This window comes from Haliotis rubra, unplaced genomic scaffold, assembly GCF_003918875.1.
Source record: "Haliotis rubra isolate DU_JTF1 unplaced genomic scaffold, ASM391887v1 Scf758, whole genome shotgun sequence".
Classification (NCBI taxonomy): domain Eukaryota; kingdom Metazoa; phylum Mollusca; class Gastropoda; order Lepetellida; family Haliotidae; genus Haliotis; species Haliotis rubra.
The window spans coordinates 264,226-286,625 of NW_025767477.1; the positions used below are offsets into that span (position 1 = coordinate 264,226).

The 22,400-nt window shown below is 42.3% G+C and overlaps 1 protein-coding gene and 1 long non-coding RNA gene across 7 annotated transcripts in view; one reads left to right on the forward strand and one right to left on the reverse strand.

Moving 5' to 3' along the window:
* The window catches only part of LOC124260266 (protein prune homolog 2-like), a 57,246-nt gene extending 37,292 nt beyond the window's left edge, over positions 1-19,954 (forward strand). For 4 of the 6 annotated variants that reach the window (XM_046694521.1, XM_046694523.1, XM_046694524.1 and 1 more), the window contains 2 exons: positions 4,573-4,671; positions 18,279-19,954. In XM_046694521.1, the coding sequence (XP_046550477.1) occupies positions 4,573-4,671; positions 18,279-18,360 (181 nt within the window). In that variant the 3' untranslated portion in view covers positions 18,361-19,954. Of the gene's footprint in view, positions 1-4,572; positions 4,672-5,846; positions 5,971-15,796; positions 15,893-18,278 lie in introns of all 6 variants that reach the window. The other 2 variants (XR_006894043.1, XM_046694522.1) reach the window with 2 other exon arrangements.
* Positions 19,955-20,942: 988 nt separating this feature from the next.
* On the reverse strand, positions 20,943-21,591 carry LOC124260267. The gene is made up of 3 exons (XR_006894044.1): positions 21,527-21,591; positions 21,039-21,244; positions 20,943-21,000 (listed from the first exon to the last, which is right to left on the reverse strand). It is a non-coding gene; the product is annotated as an uncharacterized LOC124260267 (long non-coding RNA).
* Positions 21,592-22,400: the final 809 nt, after the last annotated feature.

Here is a 22,400-nt window from a genome sequence, read left to right on the forward strand (position 1 = left end):
AATGATCAAGTCCATAGACACTCTGGCCAGCGTCATCAGGCAGACATCCCAGCGTTACTCGGGAAGATCCAAGTTTCCTGGAATACAGAGGGCAAGAAAGTGGGTAGCTCCAGAGGCGGGAAAGACTCTTTTCGCCGCCCTACCGGCAACTACAGAGCAAGATCCGGACAAGGCAGGGCACCCAGAGGCTCCAGGGATTATTGACGATGAAAGACGGGTTCGGAACGACTGGAGTCTTCCACCCCCAGCCGTTCCTGTACAACCTTCCCAAGTGGGTGGACGTCTACAACTACACTGGCAAAACTGGGGAATACTACAAGATCCATACGTATCCAACATCCTAAGACACGGATATTGAATTCAACTACGGGCCGCTCCACCGCTTACAGTCTACCCTCACAAGTTCAACTTCAAGACACATCAGATAGAGAAGTTACGAGAGGCCGTCTCATCTCTTCTAACCAAGCGGGCCCTAGAAATCGTGGATCCAGTCAACATCACACCAGGTTTCTACTCCCCAGTTTTCCTGGTTCCAAAGAAAACCTTCAAAGAAAAGTTCCGACTCATCTACAATATGAGCACGGTCAACAGGGATTATCTACGCAGACCTCCCACGTCCCGCATGATACATCTACCTCAACTAATCCACCTCGTCCGTCCGATGGACTACCTGGCCAGCATAGATCTACAGGATACCTACCTGCATATCCCTATCCATCCCGACTCGAGAAAGTACCTCAGATTTACACTGGACGGGCTACATTACCAATGGAAGGTCCTGCCATTTGGAATATCATCGGCCCCCTGGTTGTTTACAAGAGTGACGAAACCCATAGTCACATATCTACATCATCGAGGGCTACGCAGTGCATTCTACCTCGACGACGGGATTCAAGTAGATCAAGATCCAGAGCGTCTCAGACTACAGTTGAATTTCACCATCAATCTACTCACTCAGCTAGGATGGTTAGTGAATCTACTCAAGTCGGACCTCGAACCTACACAGGACCTGCAGTTTCTAGGCATCAGATTTCTCACAACGCAGAACCGTATCGTCGTGCCAGAGGACCGATGGCTCAAGATTCAACAGACAATCCCTCAAGCCTTACTCTCTCAGTGGCCACTACGACAGTGGCAGTGTCTGTTGGGTCTCCTCACGTCCGCACAAGACATGACAGCCAGAGGCAGACTACAGCTACGCCCGTTACAGGTCCTCATCAACGCTCATCTCGACGACCTAGAACCCTTCGGTCTCCCGAATTACCTCAGAGCTCATCTGCTATGGTGGACCCGGAGGTTGAATGTTTGCGAAGGCATCTTTTTAGCAGAGCCGGAGTTCAAGACTCATCTATACGTGGACGCGTCACTCCAAGGTTGGGGAGCACATCTCGTCAACAATGTGGCAGCCGGGATATGGAACCAGGAAGAGAGAAGTCTGCATATCAACATGCTGGAGATGAAAGCAGTCATCAACGCCATACTCCATTGGAGCACCTTTATACAGAATGCGCATCTCATGGTACACACAGACAACTCTACAGTGGCGTTTTACATAAACAAGCAAGGCTCAACAAGATCATTGAACCTACTAGATCTCTGCTTTCAACTGTTCGACCTCATCGACGATCTGAACATCCATGTAAGAGCATGTCACATTCCAGGAGCCCAGAATGTCTTAGCAGACGCACTCTCCCGTCCAACTCAACCATCGCCGACGGAATGGATGCTCCATCCAGAGATCACACAGATCATCAAGGAAATAGGAGCTTCGTTGATAGACCTCTTCGCCACACGCTTCAACAATCAGCTAACAACATTCATTGTGTTACAGAAAATCAGCCAGACAAGGAACCTCCAACTGATTTTGGTCGCGCCCTACTGGCCAGCGAGAATGTGGTTCCCCATTCTCATACAAGAACTCGGACCACCAATACTGCAACTACCAGAGCGGTCGAATCTACTAGTACATCCTCACACAAAGCAGGCGCATGGCAACCCAGGGGCATTCCAACTACACGTGTGGACTGTATCAAGGCATGTTTAAACAAGAGAGGGTACTCCGCCAGAGCGGCGAAAGCAGTCACGCTTGCTTTACGCAATTCTACACGCAACTTGTACGACGACAAGTGGCGCAGCTTTGAGACCTACGCTGCTAGAAATGGATTTTCAGCTAGAAAAGCAACACATCCTCAAGTGGCGGACTATCTTTGTCACCTACGGCAAACAAAGCGACTAAAAGGGCCTACACTCTCAACGTACCTAGCAGCATTGAGCTCAGTTATTACTATGAGGACGGGTGCCAAGCTAACGAAAGTACCAGAGTTACTGGCCTTGTTACGCTCTTATAAATTGGAGGACCAAAAACAGAGATTTAAAGCTCCGGCATGGGACCTCAACATCGTTATCAGACATCTCACAAGTGACGTCTACGAACCATTAGAGACGGCATCCTTCGAATTCTTGACACAGAAAACGCTGTTCCTGCTAGCCCTAGCAACAGCAGCCAGGATGTCGGAAATTCATGCTCAAGATTACGAGAGAACGCACTTTGATGAAAATCAAAACACAGTGCATATGGGACTGCGATGGGATTTCCTCGCTAAGAATCAACTGCCAGGTCAACCGGACAGACAATTCCACGTCCCCGCCTTATCCTCCATACTCGGACCACATGATACGATTGACTTATCCTTGTGCCCAGTGAGAGCATTGAAAGTTTATCTACATCGATCCAGAATAAGGAGACGCAAGTTTAAACGACTTTTCGTCCCGCTATCAACAGTGACACAGACGGAAGTCTCCCGCACTACGATATCAATCTGGATAAGAACTGTCATACTACGGGCCTACAAAGCAGCAGGACTCGATCCTCCAAGAGCCTCCAACCCACACAAAATTAGAGCGCTGGCGTCAACACTCGCTCTACATGGGAATTGCTCGCTTACCACGATCATGGAGGGCTGCTTCTGGAAATCAGACACGGTGTTTGCAAACCACTACTTGAGAGATATTGCCACCGAGGACGTCTCAGGTATTCACCATTTCGGCCCACTGGTTGTTGCACAACAGTTGACAGTTCCTCACAGAAGACATGACTTATCAAGCCTACACTCAGCGGAGTTCTGCTTCAGTCTCAATGCACGTCTCAAGACTAGCATAAGTGATAAACCCAGTACTTGTAAGTTTACTCGTACAGCAAGGGTCGCTTCTCCACATGGAGTCGCTAAATCCACATTGAAATGTTAACAGAAAAAGTAGGACCAAAAGTTAACAATTGTGGTCCCCCCATCAAAAGGCAGCTGAAAGAACACGATTGCTAACAGCAGCAGAGTTTAGCAGTACATACAGTGCCATTATGAAGTTCCCGTAGGGGGGTATATATTGACGTAAAATTCACTAAATAAATCCTAAAGTGCTTTTCCCACCACCTATTCCGTCGGATTCTACAAGCAATTAAGGATGAGTCAGGATAAGGAAAAATATGTAATTTTCTGAATAAAATTGATATTTTATACTTATCCTGACTCATGAGGTAAGCCCTCCCAACCTCCCCACTAGACACTTTGGATTTCCCTGCAAATTCAAGTGTCGGGCTCATATTCAGGAGAAAGTGAAGCATGTGGGGGAACGGTGGCGCCAGTTCCCGCCAAAACAGGAAGAAGGGATAACTCTTGGTGAGTAGTGATTAGTGATTTTACGTACGCTTTATTGAAGGGAGCTTCAATAAGGAGATACAAGTGTTCCACTATGTTCGCAAGAGGAAGAAGACAAGCAATTAAGCATGAGTCAGGATAAGTATAAATTATCAATTTTATTCAGAAAATTACATTCTATTAACCTAAGTAAACTTTCAGATTTTTCTAGCAATGGCAAAGTGGGGTTGTTTAATTTATGGATTCAAATAAATTAAATGTCAATTTTTAATATCATAGGCCTGTAATATACATCACATTTTTACATGACATGATTAAATATCGAGGTAAGAAACACAGAAATAGGATCAAATTGGATCAGTCATTATATCATCCACACATAAGAAAATCCGAAAAAGCCTACACTGCTGGGATACTTTATTACAATCAGACAAGAACAACCAGGGATATTTTCAAATAACAGCATGTGAGGGGTATCCACCCTTCTTAATGTCCCACTGTTTAATGTGTGAAGAAATTCTGCCAAGGTGACCAGCAGAGACTGACCAGCTTGCTGCTAGGATTCGTAATTAGATTGCTGGTGCTAAACTTTAGTTGCTCTGGATCAGTGCCCCTTTAATCTGTCACATTCCTTTGCATGTCATTCCCTTCAAGGTCAGACAATGGGCAGGGAATAAAAATGACCTTGTCTTCTTGTTTTTAATTAAATGATAATTATTGTGGTTAGTAAGTGTATGAGAGCGTAATCTGTGTGTGATATTTATCTTTCAGTATTGTAAGTCAACTGCTCAAAAATGTTATTTATTCCATGACCTTGCATGAAAAGAAAATGTGTAACAAGTTTGTCTGATGCAGTCTGGTGTTTTCTGTGAAGATGTAGTGTTGTAATAGACCAAGTTGATATGTGGTTTGTTTCCAGCTCCAAGTTTGCATCCAAGCTCCGCTTTGTGAGGACTTTGCAAGAGCTGTCCCAAATTCTCCCTATGGATCATATCTATGTGCCGGACCAGGTTCAGAGGTAATCTGTCTTCAGTCAACTAAATGCCTATAGATCATATCTATGTGCCACACCAGGTCAAGAGGGTCTTCAGTCAACTAGCTCCCTATAGATAATGTCTATGTGCCAAGCCTGGGCCCCTATTCTCGAAAGTGTCCCAGCTAAGACAGATCCTAAGTAGTTAAGACAGAAGTTAGGACATCCTACCGTTATGATAAGACCCATTCTCGTAACGATCCTATCCCTGTCCTAACTTGTGCTGCCTATCCTAGCTAGGATAGCGAGCTCTTCAGTAGGTGAGATAGAAAAACCCTCATTAAGTTGGGGATTCCCCTAAATATTACTCATGATTCATTTCATAAAAAACACATAACATGAGGAAATTCAGCTTTTGATGGACTTAGTAGATCTAGAAGAAATTATTCGATATTTTCATCACATTATATAGTAGTTTTGAAGTTTTTGAAAATTCATTTTTTGACAAGGCGATAACATTTCTACTTCAGAGTTTGAAAGTCTGACAAAAAACAATAAGGATATTAAAGATATGTGCAAAAAATATTTTCATTGTATTTGTTTTTTATGAAAATCATCACTTGAACTCTCATTATGCATCATCTCACAAACTGAAAAAATCACCTAGGAAATAAACAGGATCGGAGTTACTTCCCCTATCAAGTTGGCCTTGACATTTACATTTCACGGCAATGTGACTGGAAAGAGCAATGTTGTGATTAAAATGGCCGAGAATAGGTAAGAACTGAACAAATCTCTTTTGTAGATCTAAAGAATATGTGCATCGCAACAAGTGTGTCTATTCATTACCGATAAATTGATAATATAAACTCAAAAAACTCTTCGTAACACATCAAAACTGTGTGCTCTTGTAAATTCAAATGTAATTTAGGCGAGTTATTTTGTTTGACGTCAAAATTGGTGAACAAACAACAACCACACCATGTTGATTTCCACTAAGATAGACTTAGGACAAGTCAGAACCTATCCTAGTATTTGTCCTAAGTTAGGATATCCTAGCGCTAGGATACTTTTCGAGAATAAGGTAGGACACCTATCCTTGACCCTAGGATCAAAGTTAGGATATCCTAGGGCTAGGATCCTTTCGAGAATAGGGGCCCTTGTCAAGAGCGTCTTCAGTCAACTAGCTCCCTATAGATCATGTCTGTGTGCCAAACCAGGTCCAGAGGGTCTTCAGTCGTCTAGCTCCCTATAGATCATGCCTATGTGCCAGAACAGGTCCAGAGTGTCTTCAGTCAACTGTCTCCCTATAGATCATGTCTACATGCCGGACCAGGTTCAGAGGTAATCTGTCTTCAGTCAACTAGCTCCCTATAGATCATGTCTACATGCCAGACCAGGTCCAGAGTGTCTTTAGTCAACTAGCTCCCTATAGATCATGTCTACATGCCGGACCAGGTCCAGAGTGTCTTTAGTCAACTAGCTACCTATAGATCATGTCTACATGCCGGACCAGGTCCAGAGTGTCTTTAGTCAACTAGCTCCCTATAGATAATGTCTACATGCCGGACCAGGTCCAGAGTGTCTTTAGTCAACTAGCTCCCTATAGATAATGTCTACATGCCGGACCAGGTCCAGAGCGTCTTTAGTCAACTAGCTCCCTATAGATAATGTCTACATGCCGGACCATGTCCAGAGCGTCTTCAGTCAATTAGCTCCCTATAGATCATGTCTACATGCCGGACCAGGTCCAGAGCGTCTTTAGTCAACTAGCTCCCTATAGATCATGTGTACATGCCGGACCAGGTCCAGAGTGTCTTCAGTCGTCTAGCTCCCTATAGATCATGTCTACATGCCGGACCAGGTCCAGAGTGTCTTTAGTCAACTAGCTACCTATAGATCATGTCTACATGCCGGACCAGGTCCAGAGTGTCTTTAGTCAACTAGCTCCCTATAGATAATGTCTACATGCCGGACCAGGTCCAGAGTGTCTTTAGTCAACTAGCTCCCTATAGATCATGTCTACATGCCGGACCAGGTCCAGAGTGTCTTTAGTCAACTAGCTCCCTATAGATAATGTCTACATGCCGGACCATGTCCAGAGTGTCTTTAGTCAATTAGCTCCCTATAGATCATGTCTACATGCCGGACCAGGTCCAGAGGGTCTTTAGTCAACTAGCTCCCTATAGATCATGTCTACATGCCGGACCAGGTCCAGAGTGTCTTTAGTCAACTAGCTCCCTATAGATCATGTCTACATGCCGGACCAGGTCCAGAGTATCTTTAGTCAACTAGCTCCCTATAGATAATGTCTACATGCCGGACCAGGTCCAGAGCGTTTTTAGTCAACTAGCTCCCTATAGATCATGTCTACACACTGGACCAGGTCCAGAGTGTCTTCAGTCAACTAGCTCCCTATAGATCATGTCTACATGCCGGACCAGGTCCAGAGTGTCTTCAGTCGTCTAGCTCCCTATAGATCATGTCTACACATCGGACCAGGTCCAGAGTGTCTTCAGTCAATTAGCTCCCTATAGATCATGTCTATTTGCCAGACCATGTCCATAGTATCTTCAGTCAACTAGCTCTCTATAGATCATGTCTACGTTCTGAACCAGGTCCAGTGTCTTCAGAGGTAACTTACAATACTAAATATTTATGTAGTATTGTCCACTCATTCTTTTAGAACAGATAGGAAATGTTACATATATTCCTTCCTGACATCCAAACTCCAAGTAATCACCTTGTTGGCCCCACTGTATAACCCTCTATCTGTGCACATGCATCACTCTACAACAGGTGTAATAAGGGAAGAACCAGTATCAAAGGACAGGTATATATAGTAACTTTGCAGATGTGAATAGTTTAGAACATACTTAATCACACATTCTTTACCAAACTCTAATTTGAAAGCTAGAACAGATATAATACATGACAGATGAAATCATGCACACAAATACAGATCATGTTGTAGTTAGTCTGAGCTCCAAACAAAGTAATCTGCCTCTGGGGTTAAAATGTGTTGTGTAATTTCAACAATCAGGCTGGCACCCACTTTGCGTGCATCTGCCTCAGACTGTTTAGTCACATTATGGGACATCTGTCTGCTCTAGTTACACTATGGATGATGCCTGCAGTTGTGTGACAGGAACAACAGGCAGTGTTGGAGTGAGTGAGTTTTAGTTTTACTCCTCACTCAGCAATGTTCCAGCTATATGACGGCGGTCTGTAGATAAACGAGTCTGGACCAGACAATCCAGTGATCAACAGCATGAGCATCGACCTGTGCAATTGGGAACCGATGACATGTGTCAACCAAGCCAGCAAGCCTGACCGCCCGATCTCGTTAGTCGCCTCTTACGACAAGCATGGGTTACTGAAGGTTAATTCTAACCCGGACCTTCATGGGTCAGTTGTTGGAACCAAAACAAGATGTTAGTATTAAAATACTAAAACAAATTCCCTTATCCCCACATTATTTGCTTCTCTCTCTTTCAGCCTGAGATACAGTGGAAACCTCTGTGTCTATGTTCCCCAAGAATAGTAAAAACATCTCACCCTAACGCGCATGCAACCCCATTGCAGTGCGGAGACTCGTCACTCTCTCCATTTTCGCCCAACAGGACGGGTGGGAGAAAATGTCCTCTGCTGTCTAATCCAAGCCAATCCTGTTTTATCACAAGTCATCTATCAAAATTAATGCTTGGATTTCCTTCATATACAGTTTTCCCAGAAATTATTGAGAAAATCTTTGTTTCCTAATCCTGATAATAGAATTTTATAATAGGTGTTACATTATGCAGTAAGATACTCAGTATGGAATGGAACTCTTGTAGGCTTGAGAATGAACCTTACTACATCAAGAGTTATCTCCCCTGGTGTAGCAGACGGCTTCCTTTGTTGACATGGCAGATTTGACAGCAAAAGAGGAAAGAAAGCTGATCCAAGATGATTTTGAAAGGGGTGTGACTAATGCAAGAGAGTTAGCTGGTAGACATGACATTCTTCTGTCTACAGTGTACAGAACTTTGAAGAATATTCAGCTAGGAGTTGGGAATGAGCACAAAACAGGGACAGGGAGACCAAGGAAGTTCAGTACTATGGAATGCGGTGACTTGGCCAGATTGTGAGAAGGGAAAACTGAAAAGCATTGAGAATATCAGAAATGAGATGATTAATAGAGGAAGTCCTCAGGTATGTAATGAAACCCTTAGACAAGATTACAAAGACTTAACTGGGTAAAAAAGCGCGGAATTCCCTCACCATTGATGAAACATGCACAAAAGAAAGACGTTAAACTGGTGTAGGGCTCACGAAAATGAAGATTGGGATAATGTTTTCTTTTGTGATGAAAGTTCTGTCTGTCTTTTTCCGAACTGTGTGAAAATATGGGCAAAAGATACCGTGAAACCTATCTACCAACGCCCAAAACATAGCCCAAAATTTCACATGTGGGCTAGGATATCATCACGTGGAGTGACTACATTGTGTATTTTCACCAGAAATATGACGGAGGAACGATATCTTGACATCTTATATGATCACCTCCTTGGTGTATGAAGATAATTGCATTTTCCAGCTTGATAATGACAAAAACACACTGCAGGCTACACAAAACAGTTGTTGTTTGACGAAAATGTTCAAGTTTTAGACTAGCCCAACTACAGCCCAGATCTTATACCTGTTGAGAATGAGTGGGGACTAATGAAGCACAGAATAAAACGAAAAGGACTTAAAAATACTGAGGATATGAAGAAAGAAGTGGTCGAATATTCGGATACACTGTCACACGATTTCCTGCAAACTTTGATCTTTAGTATATCTAGGCGCATTCAGTCGTGTATTGCAGGGCAAGGAGGTCTCACAAAGTACTGAAAAGACACTTAGACTGTATGAGAATCATATCTCAACATATTCATTTCACTAAAACTTATATAGTTTACATACATGTACTACATATTTGCCGAAACAACTTTCTCAATGATTTATGGGAATACTATTTCCTTTAGACATCATAAAGGCAAGTAAGGTTGTTTCAAAATTTGTAAATAATTAACCAAATATTTTCATCTCAGGCTTCACACTCTAGAGTGTCTTCAAAGGAGACTCTTCATGAGGCCGCAAACCTTCACGCAGTCTCAGGTCTTCACGTAGTCTCAGGTCTTCACACAGTCTCAGGTCTTCACACAGTCTCAGGTCTTCATGCAGCCGCAAACCTACACGCAGTCTCAGGTCTTCACACAATTTCAGGTCTTCACACAGCCTCAAACCTACACGCAGTCTCAGGCCTTCACACAGTCTTCACGCAGAACTTTATGCAGCAACAGGCCTTCACACAGTCTCAGGTCTTCACACAGTCTCACCCCTTTGTGCAGACGCAGAACTTCATGCAGCAACAGGCCTTCACACAGTCTCAGGTCTTCACACAGTCTCACCCCTTCGTGCAGATGCAGAACTTCATGCAGCAACAGGCCTTCACGCACCGATCAGCGTTCATTGCAGCCAGCCTGCACAACATAAGGAGGCATTCATTCAGCTAACCAACCCTATTTTGTGGCTAACATCACAATATTCAGCAGCAGCAACAACAACAACATCATTGAATGGGGGTACATAAACCGGCAACAGTCAACACCAACGTCATCAGTGTGTGACGAGTCACAGGATGACAATATTTAATGTTCATGTAACGGGAATTCTTCCCAAGAAGAAGGTAACTTTTCAATTTATACAGATCAAGACTTACTAGCCTGGATTGCCGATGGTCTGCCTATTTGCGTCCATGCGTCCCTGCACATTTGTCTTTTCCGGAGCAGAACTTTGAAACCTTTCAATATTTCATCACCAAACTTGGCACATAGATAGGTCTGGTGGTGTACTGGTGCCTTTTGGTATTTTTTGATTTCTGATTATTATATTTTTGCGTTTCCATGGCAACAAGTTTGACTTTGACTGAAATTGGAGTTGTCGCTCTTTTCCAGAGCAGAGCTTTAAAACCGATCACTATTTCTTCACCATAGATAGGTTTGGTGCTGAACTTATGCCTTTTGATAGTTTTGGAATTCTGAATAAAATATTTTTTTGTTTCCATGGCAACAAGTTTGACTTCGACTGAATTTGGTGGTAGTGCTCTTTTCCAGAGCAGTCTCAACTGTTCTCTATTTCTTCACCCAACATGGCACATAGATAGGCCTGGTGGTGTACTGGTGCCTTTTGGTAGTTTTGGTATTATGAATAAAATATTTTTTGGCGTTTCCATGGCAACAAGTTTGACTTAGACTGAAACTGGTGGTAGTGCTCTTTTCCGGAGCAGAACTCTAAAACCGTTCAATGTTTCTTCACCAAACATGGCACATACATACATCTGGTGGTGTACTGGTGCCTTTTGGTAGTTTTGGCATTCTGAATAAAGTATATTTGGCATTTCCATGGCAACAAGTTTGACTTAGACTGAAACTGGTGGTAGTGCTCCTTTCTGGAGCAGAACTTTAAAAACCTTTCAATAATCTCATTCCACTTTTCTATATACACACCAAAACATTTGACATAATCATAACTTGTAGACATATTCATGAAGAGTATTTTGCCATTGCGGGGGATATTGATGACTTTGTCTTCTTGTTCCATCAACCCTGAGGGGCACCCCCCATCTTTGATGATTCAATACGCAGCGTGAGCAGGGAAGTCGCCCAAGGTTCAAAAGATCAGATGTTGATTAAATCAGTTCAGACCATGAACTTGATGTTAAAGCAGTCGATGCAAAAGACTCAATTTAAGAGTCGTTTCTGATGCATCCAAAAGACAGAAGGTTCACGTCGGCGAAAGGGAGTAAGACCTCCTCTTTTCGTAAGCCACAAGAGAACTCAAGTGGACAGTCCAGCAGGGGCAGGACTTTCAAAAGTTCCCTTTTTTGTCGCTAAAGGTCAGGTTGTGAACGACTGGTACATTCCACCCCAATAGTTCCCATACAACCATCCACTGTGGGTGGAAGACTGACAACTTATTGGCAGAATTGGGACATCTCACAAGACCCATTCATAGAGATTCTAAAAGAAGGCTACAAGATACAATCACAGGAAGAACCTCCTTTAGCTGCAAACCCTTCAAAAATAGAATATTCAGAGAATCTCCTATCCTGCATCCACGCTCACCAATTAGTATTAATTATAGTAGTAATTAGTAGAGCTACTCAAACATCAGATGAACTTCACCATGCAGTTGTTAATGCAACTGAGGTGGCTAATCAACTTTCAAAAGTCTGAGCTTCTGCCGTCACAAGATCTCAAGTTTCTGGGAATCAGATTCCTTATAACAAGGAATTCATTCAAGTACCAGAGTATCGCTGGACAGAGATCCAGAGTTACCTACCGCAAACTCTCAACGCAAGACTGTCAATCTCACTCCTCACGTCGGCTCAAGCACTAACAGTAAGAGGCAGACATCAATAAAGACCAATTCAGAGATTCCTGAGTTTGTTTCTTGATCATCATGATCGTCAAGATTCTTCTTCCATTATATCTGAATAAGTAGATTCGTTGGTGGATTGTCAAATCGAATGTCTGCGGAGGAACAGACCAGATTACAACCTTCATCTCTTTGTAGACGCTTCACGCCAAGCCTGGGAAGCCCACTTCAAATCAGAAGTGGCAGCAGGACAGTGGTCTGAGGAAGAGAAATCTCTTCACATCAACCAGCTGGAGTACGAAGCAGTCATCAGAGCCATAGCTCACTGGTCTCGTCAATTGAAGAACCAGTTCCAGATGATCCACACAGACAATGCAGTAGCAGCCATAGTTACATCAACCTTCAAGGTACAACAAGGTCGGCAAGTTTGCTAAAGTTGACGTTTCGACTTTACGAGCTGACGGACACCTATAAATGTGAGCAGATACGCTTCCCAGGCCAAACAAACCACTGCCAACAGAATGGATGTTACATCCAGAGTCATTTCAACTAGATGCACTAGCAATATCCGGGGAAGGACTTCACTAAATATGCGTTCCCTCTACCTGTGCTTCAGCCAAGTGTCATAGAAAAGATTGCAAAAACTAAGAAACCAAGTCTAAAGCTCCCAAACTGGCCATACCTCCTCCTGCATCCACACACAAGGCAATCACAGGCTTAACCCTGAGATCTACCAGAAGTCTACATGGTGATAACTTGAGAGAGTGACGAGTCACCGCACTGTCACAGGGTTGATGGTAGGCATTGCCTGACATGTTTTTTCTGTTCTTGGGGAACATAGACACAGAGGTTCCCACTGTATCTCAGGCTGAAAGAGAGAGAAGCAAATATTATGAGTCAGAAATATAAATTATCATTTTTGTTTAAAAAATACATTTCAGTTATCAACAATGCCAAGATCAAAGTTTGTTTCAGTCACTTAACATGGTGGGCAATGGGTTTTTTAGCAGGATTATCATAAATAGCATCACATATATATACTAGGCGTCATTAATAAAGGGTCAAATGATATATATAGCACATGTAAAGAAAAGTCTCTAAGAAATAATAATCAATCAATCAGTTTATTTCGTGAAAAGGCCTTAGGCCCACATACAAAAACATGATAATAATGTTTCAATATTAAGTTTGTACTACATATATGAGCTACATATATGTTTGTACTATATATATGAGCAAGCTAAATATTGTTACAAAGAAGGGTATTAATGAAGTAATGGCTATTGATGTACACTGGCATACTTTTAAAATATTTTGGATGAAGATAATGGTATTTCGGGCACTCAAACATCTTCAGTATTAATACTACTACAAATCTACAAAGTCTTTTCTGTCTGGATAATCCATCCTGTCTACCTGTCAATTTTTAAATAAAGGAAGTGCACCTATTCGTCTTCCTACCAGCTGTGTCAATATTACACAGCATGATATAACATTGCTTAGGGTACCTTTCATTAGGTAAATTCAAAAGTTTACAAAAGTTCAAAGAGCACTAGCAAACATCAGTTGTATAGACCAACTCCGAAAATGAAAATGACAAACATGATGCACTCGATCATTCAGTATCTTGTGCCCCTTGTTCTCATGCTCCTTATCAAGTGCATAAAGAAAGCTTGCGGAATAGCATTCCATTCCTCTACTAGAGCTATGCAAGGTCCTGGGAGATCCACTGGTTCTGGGTGACATGTACATAGTACATAAGTCGACCGAGTTCATCCCAGGCATGCTCAATTGGGTTGAGTCTGGCGGGCAAGCTGGCCACTCCATCTGCTCTACACCCTGCTGTCTAAGGAATTTTGTGACAATCCTGGCCCTATGAGGCCCAGCGTCTTGCAGTAAAGAGGGTCGACCATAAAAGCCATGCATAGCTTGCAGTAATGGTGCTGCTATAGGAGCCAGAATCTCGTCCGATAACACCGTCCAGTATTTACCATTGACCACGCACAGTGGAGTACGTCCAGTATCCCTGCCCAAACCATGACAGACCCCCAACCAAATCGGGTATGTGTGGCCACAGTTGCATCTGTGATTCGCTCTCGTTTGCGACAATAAATCCTCTGCCGACCATCATGGAAGGACAAATTGAATCTGCTTTCATCTGTGAAGATCTTGAACGTGCCTGCCTATGACGTGGTGTTAGTGGTGGACGAACTGCAGGTCACCTACAGTGGAGTCCGGCTGCCCTTAAACATCAACAAACAGTGCTCTTGGATATCCTTACATTGTTAATATTGAAGTGTTCTGTCTGAAGATCTGCTGCATTAAGGAATCTGTTACGTAACGTAGTCTTAATCATGTGCCTATCATCTCGAACTGTTGTGACTCTGGGGCGACACCTGGGCGACATGTATATTCCTCAGGCCCATTGGCTTGAAATCTCTGCCAGTCTGCCAATAGCACTCTGACTCATATTAAAGCGGACAACAACCTTCCGCTGAGTTGACTGTGCAAATCATTGACATTAAGTGGCAGGTGGATTTCCATATTGACAATTTGGATAAAAAAATGTGCCATTTCTAACAGAATGTATCGGACATTAAAGAACGTAATAATGACTTTTCAATGGCCTGATATGTTTTTCCATACTGTAAAGAATGTTTCTGAAATATTCAGTTGTATATATTTCAAACAAGAAAGAAGATTTTAACACGTTTAAGAAATAGTGTTACAAATAGTTTCACCCTTCATTGATGACGCCGAGTATATTTGCTTTTGACTAACAGCTTCCTTAGACATTGAGACATAAATATAGGTACTCACTTGGGCTCCCAAATACTTTCAACAAATGTTTCAATTTTTCATCCGTTACAGGTTTAATGTAATGTATCCATTAAAATTTATCTTTGTTGTAAAATTGCAAGAAATGTTTTTTTTTATGTAGCTTGTCCTTTAAACAAGTGTCCTGATATAACCAGTGTTTATCCTTTCCCTTAATCTGAATGGATGTACTTAGATGATGATGTCAAAGATATAACGGCAGTCAGTAGTTCTGGTTTTATTTGGTTGTCGGATGGGTTGTGTGAAATTAGTTGCATATCTAATCATATATCACTGTACTAGAGTTCGATTAGAGCCACCTTGTTTTTATTGGTTCTCTCAGGCATCATTTCACTGTGGCTGAAGGGCAAGGTCACTACATATTATGTGGGCATACAGACTCTTCATTGTTCCAGTGATTGATAAATGTGTATCAGGACAATTACCCAAACTGACATAACAGTACATCACCTTTCAGATAAGGTGTTCAGTTGTTTTTTCTTAGTTTGTAAAGCAGAAGCTTATGTGTGAGGTCAGTGGAGTAGCCTAATGGTTAAAGCGTTCGCTCGTCACGCTGATGACCCGGGTTCAATTCCCCACATGGGTACAATGTGTGAAGCCCATTTCTGGTGTCCCCCGCTGTGATATTGCTGGAATATTGCTAACAGCGGCATAAAACCCAACTCACTCACTCACATGAAGACAACTCAAAAGTACATCGTTATTTGTATAATTGAAGACTGCATAGATTAGGATGTGTATCTTATGTATAGTTATATCAATTGTATTAACACATATTTTTCTTCATTACATTAACTTTATTTAAACACCTTTATGTGGATTAAGATATTCAGTATGAGTAAGTATGGAAATGTTAGCACTGATGGTATTTTCTCCTTACTAATGATGACTGTTGTGTTTGTACTGGATGCCTCTCTCTCCCCCACAGCCACGATGACAGCTTCCACAGCCGACCCACCTTGTCCACTCCCTCCACCCCCACCTCAGACCCCACCTCCCCACAATGAGCTTGCCGCACCAACAGGTAGGTATGCCTTGTGTTCTAGGCATGACTGTCACTCTCCCCATCGCTTGCCCACATCTACTGTGTACTTCCATTTGGTGGCAGACAGTTTGTTTGTGGAACTGCAGTATCTGACGGGTGGAAAGGAATCAAACATAGTTCCTCTTTTTCAAATTTTAGTCAATATTTGGGACATTCTCAGTACTAACACACTAGTAAAAGGCTCATCTAATTTTCATGTTCTCATCTTGACACATTTACAATTGTTTTCCTCCTGAAATCATTGTCTCTGATGGTGTGTAACTTGTCCACATAGAAACAATCATTGTGCCACTCGATTTTAATGTGAATACAGCAGAAAATATTTTACTTTTTCAAAATTGAAAAAATGAAACTTTGAAGAATTTTCTCTGAAACCACAAGGTCCACAATTTGAATTTTGATGAGGGTGTGTCCCATAATGGAACGTCATTCAAACATTAATTTTATAAACCCAGCCGAAAAAGGTCGGGAATGTATAGTTATACCCTAGGAATTGCATCCGTCCAAGACATTTTTGTTCAACCAATACCTTGAAATTGGATTGTTTTCAAAGTTGGGAACCACCTTCATCCAAAGGAGAGGTGCAGTGCATATTGTGATTCTTTTTTTCGAGAATTAAAGCGATTTAAGACTTTGAGCTAAGAAAGTTTGTTCAACCAATAACTTGAAACGTATTGGTCAAAATGTTTTCAAATTGGAAAACAGCTTCTTTGGCAGTGCAAAGTTTGGTTCTGATTTCCTATTTTTTGAAAGAGTTGCATCAATTTCATCAAAATTCTACTGTATTCCGATGCAGCTAGATAAAACGACTGATCCTATTAGTCAATCGACCATGAGCCGTTTAGACTCAAGAGACACTGGCAAGAGCCAATGTCAAATTTGTTCAACCAATAACTTTTCAATCATTTATTGGATGTTTTTCAGATTTTGGTAATGGCTTTTTTGTTTTATTATTTTTTTATTAATAATTAGTTGGGAGTCAGGTTGGGGGCATTAGTGAGCCTTACTCACATATATTTCTCAAATATATATTCCAATATTGTGGAAGTTCTGATTAACCAGCCCTGCTGTTTTAGAATATACCAACTATAGGATATGTACCAATAAGAATGCATAATTTCATTTATGGAGCTAAACTTTTGTGTAGCTGACAATGAGTTTGAGTTTCATCTTGGCATGAACTGTAATTAACAAATGAAATGGCATGTTATGGTCTTTTAACTAATAAGCATATAAAATTATTGACTTGGGTAAGTACCCTGATAGGTTTAAGCTCACAAACATCTACTGAATCTCAGGTCCACCACTAACATCCTATCCCCAGAAAGCACTCAACCAATGAAGCTGAAATTCTACATACCTCTTCCCATCACTGACAACAACAGAATTGATAAATTGATTTGATCTGATTTTCAGTATGGCTGTCATTGGAAAACCTCTTCTATTCAACCTGAAAAGAAATTTGTTAGAAATGTGCCCAGCTGGTACTAGGTCTCAACATAATATTGTGTTCCATGTGTTTAGACAATTAATCTTTTCACCTTTAGTCTTTGAAAACAGATAGTTTTTTATTGCCATTACTTACCTATTTCTAATGAAAATCAAATATGTTTGGAACATGTGCAGTTGGTAGTGTTTCTGAGTATTAGAAACAGAGGCACGTGTACTCCTCCGTATACTGACTTCATATTTTGTTAAAAACAACTTGGTATTAGTGTCTTTTTTAGTATTTGAAACAAGTGGAAATTGTGTATTTCAATAGAAAAATGATTCACAAGGCTCAGAGCTGAAACTTTGTGTACAAACTTAACTTTTGTACATTGCAACACTATTATACATCTGGGTACACTCATTCCTGTGCAATCACTGTTGAAATTTAGTTTCTGGTAAATTGTGTCCTTACTATTATACAAGAAATATTTGAATGACAATCCTGACAAGAACATTTTATAAAATATTGACAACATAGCTAAGATAAAATGCACTATGCTTTCTATAGTGTGACATTGTATAGGTGTTATCCCAACTATCTCATGCAAAAATATATAACCTTTTTCATTTAATCAAACTTTACATTTGGAAAATATTTTGATATGTTGGTTTGCTTCCTGTTACAGGCCCGTGAAGAACCGGGTTAGAATTGGTCTTCAGCATCACAAGCTTGTTGTAAGAGGCGACTAACGGGATCGGGTGGTCAGGCTCGCTGACTTGGTTGACACATGTCATCGTATCCCAATCGCGTAGATGGATGCTCGTACTGTAGATCACTGAAGGGTCTGGTCCAGACTCGATTATTTATAGACCGCCGCCATGTAGCTGGAATATTGTTATGTGCAGCGTTTACAAACAAACAATCTTGTTACAGAATAGAGGACCTGGTGAGGCAAAACCCCAATTATCTGGAGCAACCTGAAGCACCACACACCACACAGCAGAGGAAGACCTAGCCTCCAGACATTGAAGCACCACACATCACACAGCAGAGGAAGACCTAGCCTCCAGACATTGAAGCACCACACACCACACAGCAGAGGAAGACCTAGCCTCCTGCGATTGAAGCATCACACATCACACAGCAGAGGAAGACCTAAATCCTGCCATTGAAGCACCACACACCACACAGCAGAGGAAGACCTAGCCTCCAGACATTGAAGCACCACACACCACACAGCAGAGGAAGACCTAGCCTCCAGACATTGAAGCACCACACATCACACAGCCGAGGAAGACCTAGCCTCCTGCCATTGAAGCACCACACAGCAGAGGAAGACCTAGCCTCCAGACATTGGAGCACCACACACCACACAGCAGTAACAAGAGTCTGCGGACCAGACACACAGACAGAAACAAGAGTCTGCCGACCAGACACACAGACAGAAACAAGAGTCTGCGGACCAGACACACAGACAGAAACAAGAGTCTGCAGACCAGACACACAGCAGTAACAAGAGTCTGCCGACCAGACACACAGACAGAAACAAGAGTCTGCCGACCAGACACACAGATAGAAACAAGAGTCTGCGGACCAGACACACAGACAGAAACAAGAGTCTGCGGACCAGACACACAGCAGTAACAAGAGTCTGCGGACCAGACACACAGACAGAAACAAGAGTCTGCCGACCAGACACACAGACAGAAACAAGAGTCTGCGGACCAGACACACAGACAGAAACAAGAGTCTGCGGACCAGACACACAGACAGAAACAAGAGTCTGCCGACCAGACACACAGACAGAAACAAGAGTCTGCGGACCAGACACACAGACAGAAACAAGAGTCTGCCGACCAGACACACAGCAGTAACAAGAGTCTGCGGACCAGACACACAGACAGAAACAAGAGTCTGCCGACCAGACACACAGACAGAAACAAGAGTCTGCGGACCAGACACACAGACAGAAACAAGAGTCTGCCGACCAGACACACAGACAGAACAAGAGTCTGCCGACCAGACACACAGACAGTAACAAGAGTCATACAGGTGGCCATCTGTGAGTGGGCTGGTCCCTGTGTATCCTATCCTGTATCATATGTACAGTGTCTCTGTCTGCTTGTACCATACAAACACATAACTTCATACAGCTGTAGTGAATAGCTGAGCTTCAGCATGCAGGTTTTGAAGATGTTGCTAGATAATCAGTGTTGGTTCACTATGCCAGCCGGTTGATGAGCACTTGCTATGGTAGCACATTCTGCTTTATCCGTTACGAAATGTTATGAATTTGAAAATTATCATTCCTTTACTCTGTTTCCTTATGCACCAAAATCAATTGTTTTCACTTACAAAACATTTAGAAACTAACAAAGGCAGTGTGCAGCCTAAGTAATGCACCTGTTGGATATTGACATGTACTGGTGTTACATTTTTGAATGATGTTGACAATTCTCCTGTTTACATGCTGATGTCAGGACTGCACATTCATTTATTGGGAACTACTAGTTAGAGAAAAATGAAGTTGTGCAGCAATTAATAGATGTTCATTCTGCACTGTTACTATTAATGTCACTTTTCAGGTGCAATAAATTAAAGTAATTTCATCTTTTCTCATTATTTTCCAGTCAGATATGTGTCAAGCCTGAATATGTTGTAAGGATTTCTTTATATGATGTCTATGTTAGAGGGGAATACATGTTTTGTTATGACAGTATTGGTAACATTTGAGCGATTACATTTGTCATACCGCAGTATGAGCTGCGATGCCTAGCAAGGATCCCCTGAATAGTTCATAGGTTCAAATGTATACTGGTGTACTGCCTGTGTTACAGACATGCTGGTGTACTGCCCGTGTTACGGACATGCTGGTGTTAACCTGTGTTACAGACATGCTGGTGTACTGCCTGTGTTAACCTGTGTTACAGACATGCTGGTGTACTGTCTGTGTTACAGACATGCTGGTGTACTGTCTGTGTTAACCTGTGTTACAGACATGCTGGTGTACTGTCTGTGTTACAGACATGCTGGTGTGCTGCCTGTGTTACAGACATGCTGGTGTACTGTCTGTGTTACAGACATGCTGGTGTACTGCCTGTGTTAACCTGTGTTACAGACATGCTGGTGTACTGTCTGTGTTACAGACATGCTGGTGTACTGCCTGTGTTACAGACATGCTGGTGTGCTGCCTGTGTTACAGACATGCTGGTGTACTGCCTGTGTTACAGACATTCATGCTGGTGTGCTGCCTGTGTTACAGACATGCTGGTGTACTGCCTGTGTTACAGACATGCTGGTGTACTGCCTGTGTTACAGACATGCTGGTGTACTGCCTGTGTTACAGACATTCATGCTGGTGTGCTGCCTGTGTTACAGACATGCTGGTGTACTGCCTGTGTTACAGACATGCTGGTGTGCTGCCTGTGTTACAGACATGCTGGTGTACTGCCTGTGTTACAGACATGCTGGTGTACTGTGTGTGTTACAGACATTCATGCTGGTGTGCTGCCTGTGTTACAGACATGCTGGTGTACTGCCTGTGTTACAGACATGCTGGTGTACTGCCTGTGGTACAGACATGCTGGTGTACTGCCTGTGTTACAGACATTCATGCTGGTGTGCTGCCTGTGTTACAGACATGCTGGTGTACTGCCTGTGTTACAGACATGCTGGTGTACTGCCTGTGTTAACCTGTGTTACAGACATGCTGGTGTACTGCCTGTGTTACAGACATGCTGGTGTACTGCCTGTGTTACAGACATGCTGGTGTACTGCCTGTGTTAACCTGTGTTACAGACATGCTGGTGTACTGCCTGTGTTACAGACATGCTGGTGTACTGCCTCTGTTACAGACATGCTGGTGTACTGCCTGTGTTACAGACATGCTGGTGTACTGCCTGTGTTAACCTGTGTTACAGACATGCTGGTGTACTGCCTGTGTTACAGACATGCTGGTGTGATGCCTGTGTTACAGACATGCTGGTGTACTGTCTGTGTTACAGACATGCTGGTGTACTGTCTGTGTTACAGACATGCTGGTGTACTGCCTGTGTTACAGACATGCTGGTGTACTGTCTGTGTTACAGACATGCTGGTGTACTGTCTGTGTTACAGACATGCTGGTGTACTGCCTGTTTTACCCTGTGTTACAGACATGCTGGTGTGCTGCCTGTGTTAACCTGTGTTACAGACATGCTGGTGTACTGCCTGTGTTACAGACATGCTGGTGTACTGCCTGTGTTACCGGACATCTGTGTCAGTCATGTGTATTATGCATTCCAGGTGATAAACGTCATTGCCCTAGTTGACGTGCAGTATTTTCTTTGTAGCTCATAGAATAAACAGAGCAATTGCACATTCCAGGATCCCTACCTTTTAAGTCCTCCTCTTGCAAAGGCTGACACACTGACGGCAATAAAAGACCCTCAGGCATTTCTTACAGCTTGAGTCTGCTTTGGGGAAGGTTATAATACATCAGTATGTATGATGCCACAACCTCATAGTGCGTCACATAGTGGATACTGCATGGCTATAGTTAGATGCTCAGGAACAATCCAGTCTCACCAGTTTTAGTTTACTGCACTCCTTCCGTCTCCAGGATACATCAGTGTAACTGGTCTTTACTTTACAAATGTGGTATTTCTAAAGTAAAGACGTATGTTTTCACTTGTATTGCTAATATTTAATTAAAGGTACAAAATCAGTTATAACATGCATTCTGTTTTCTCTGTGTGAATTTATAGTAATGTGACATTTTACTTTGTTTACAATGATCCTGTACACGTGAGGTCAACATTCTGTTTTATCTCAGTTTATGTCCTAGTTTTATATGTGTGTTATATCAGTGTTCAGGCTCCTGTCACTAGTGTAATATTTTAGATGAATGTATTGAAAATTTGCAGTTTGATTACATTTCTCTGTGATGTACAAATAAATATTTAAAACCTTACAAAAAAATTATCTTGTCTGTTAGCATGAGTATATTTTTTAGTGTGTCTTCATTCCAGCTATACATCAGTAGAAGGGGAAAGGGGGATTCTAGACCACTGGCCC